At 32.2% G+C, this 1,284-nt stretch overlaps 1 protein-coding gene across 2 annotated transcripts in view; it reads left to right on the top strand.

The window, feature by feature from the left end:
• The window catches only part of LOC114029386 (ectonucleotide pyrophosphatase/phosphodiesterase family member 1-like), a 108,727-nt gene that overhangs the window by 89,534 nt on the left and 17,909 nt on the right, over positions 1-1,284 (top strand). For both annotated transcript variants that reach the window (XM_027843786.1, XM_027843788.1), the window contains one exon: positions 676-756. In XM_027843786.1, coding sequence (XP_027699587.1) covers positions 676-756 — 81 coding nt within the window. The remainder of the gene's footprint in view (positions 1-675; positions 757-1,284) is intronic.

Below are 1,284 nucleotides of genomic sequence, written 5' to 3'. Positions count from 1 at the left end.
TCATAGTTTGAGGCAACTCCCCACTACAGTCAATTGAGTAACTTATCTCAAGTCATCATTTGGCAATTGCATTATAAGGTTTATTATACTATATATATCATATATTATTATAAGACTTAAAGTTTATTATTGGAATTATATAGGACAACTTCATTTAAGCATCTCAAGGCCAACTTGCTGTCCAAGTTAATTTTTTTTTCTGGATAATCAGATTCCAATATTCCAAATCCAAGGGGTAAGTTTATTTGTATGTCTTCTCACTCAAGAATGGAGCTTAGTTTAGGGAGGGATGATTGTCAATATGATGAATTTATGTGGATGATGCAACAAAGGAGTAATTTTTACTGATAAATATTGACAAAACTTCCTACTTGGCACTTACTTTAAAAAGTGTCTGCTTTTTCTGCCAAAACAGCAATGCGTTAATAGGGAGACCTTAAAAAATTCACAAGTATGTAATTTTATTTTATCTTTTTGAAGGAATGTGACTAAACAAAATCCTTAAACATTGAATTTCCCCAAGATTTCATACTATTCTGAGGAGACATTGTAGGTCTAGAATGATATTCAACTTAATCCCCCCCCGCCCCAATCTCTAAGAAGGTGAACTTTCCAACATTATTAAAAAGAACTTTTTTAATAAAATGTTCATATTATTTTTTTTCTTATTTGCAGAACTTACCAAAGGCACCAATAAGAGACATCATGAAGCCTTGCTTACCAGTAACATAATACCAATGTACCAGAGTTTTCAAGGTAAAAATGACCTAGCAGAAACTTTATTATTTGAATTCTTTTGCCGTAGTGACAAGTATAACTTATTTTACATGCTAGATATATTCCTGAAAAACTTTATTTTACACACTAATGGAACTTGAGGATTTATAGAACAAATTACAGGGGAAGTATTTGTTTCACAGATGTTTCACCATGGAGATAATAATGTTACCTTTAGGTAATGTGTTATGGTTCCAAATAACACCATGAATTCCCAGTTGACCCATACAATAGCTCTGAACAGCAGGTGGTACAGATATTTATCATCCTTATTTTACTGTTGAGGAAGTAGTCTCATTGAGGTTTGACCAAGATACCTTGTAACTCTAATTTTTATGCTCAGTAGAGCACATACACAAACAAATACACAGCAACAATCACATACCTGTGTATGCATGTATAGACATACACACTTGCAATATACTTATATACAATACACACAGAGCAACATGTACATATAATTTTTTTAGTTGTTTCAGTCATGTCTGAATCTTTGACCCTTTTTGG

Source organism: Vombatus ursinus, unplaced genomic scaffold (assembly GCF_900497805.2).
Source record: "Vombatus ursinus unplaced genomic scaffold, bare-nosed wombat genome assembly UNPS02014931.1, whole genome shotgun sequence".
Lineage (NCBI taxonomy): Eukaryota > Metazoa > Chordata > Mammalia > Diprotodontia > Vombatidae > Vombatus > Vombatus ursinus.
Note: the sequence above shows the minus strand (reverse complement) of the source record. Positions and strands in the feature narration are given on the sequence as shown.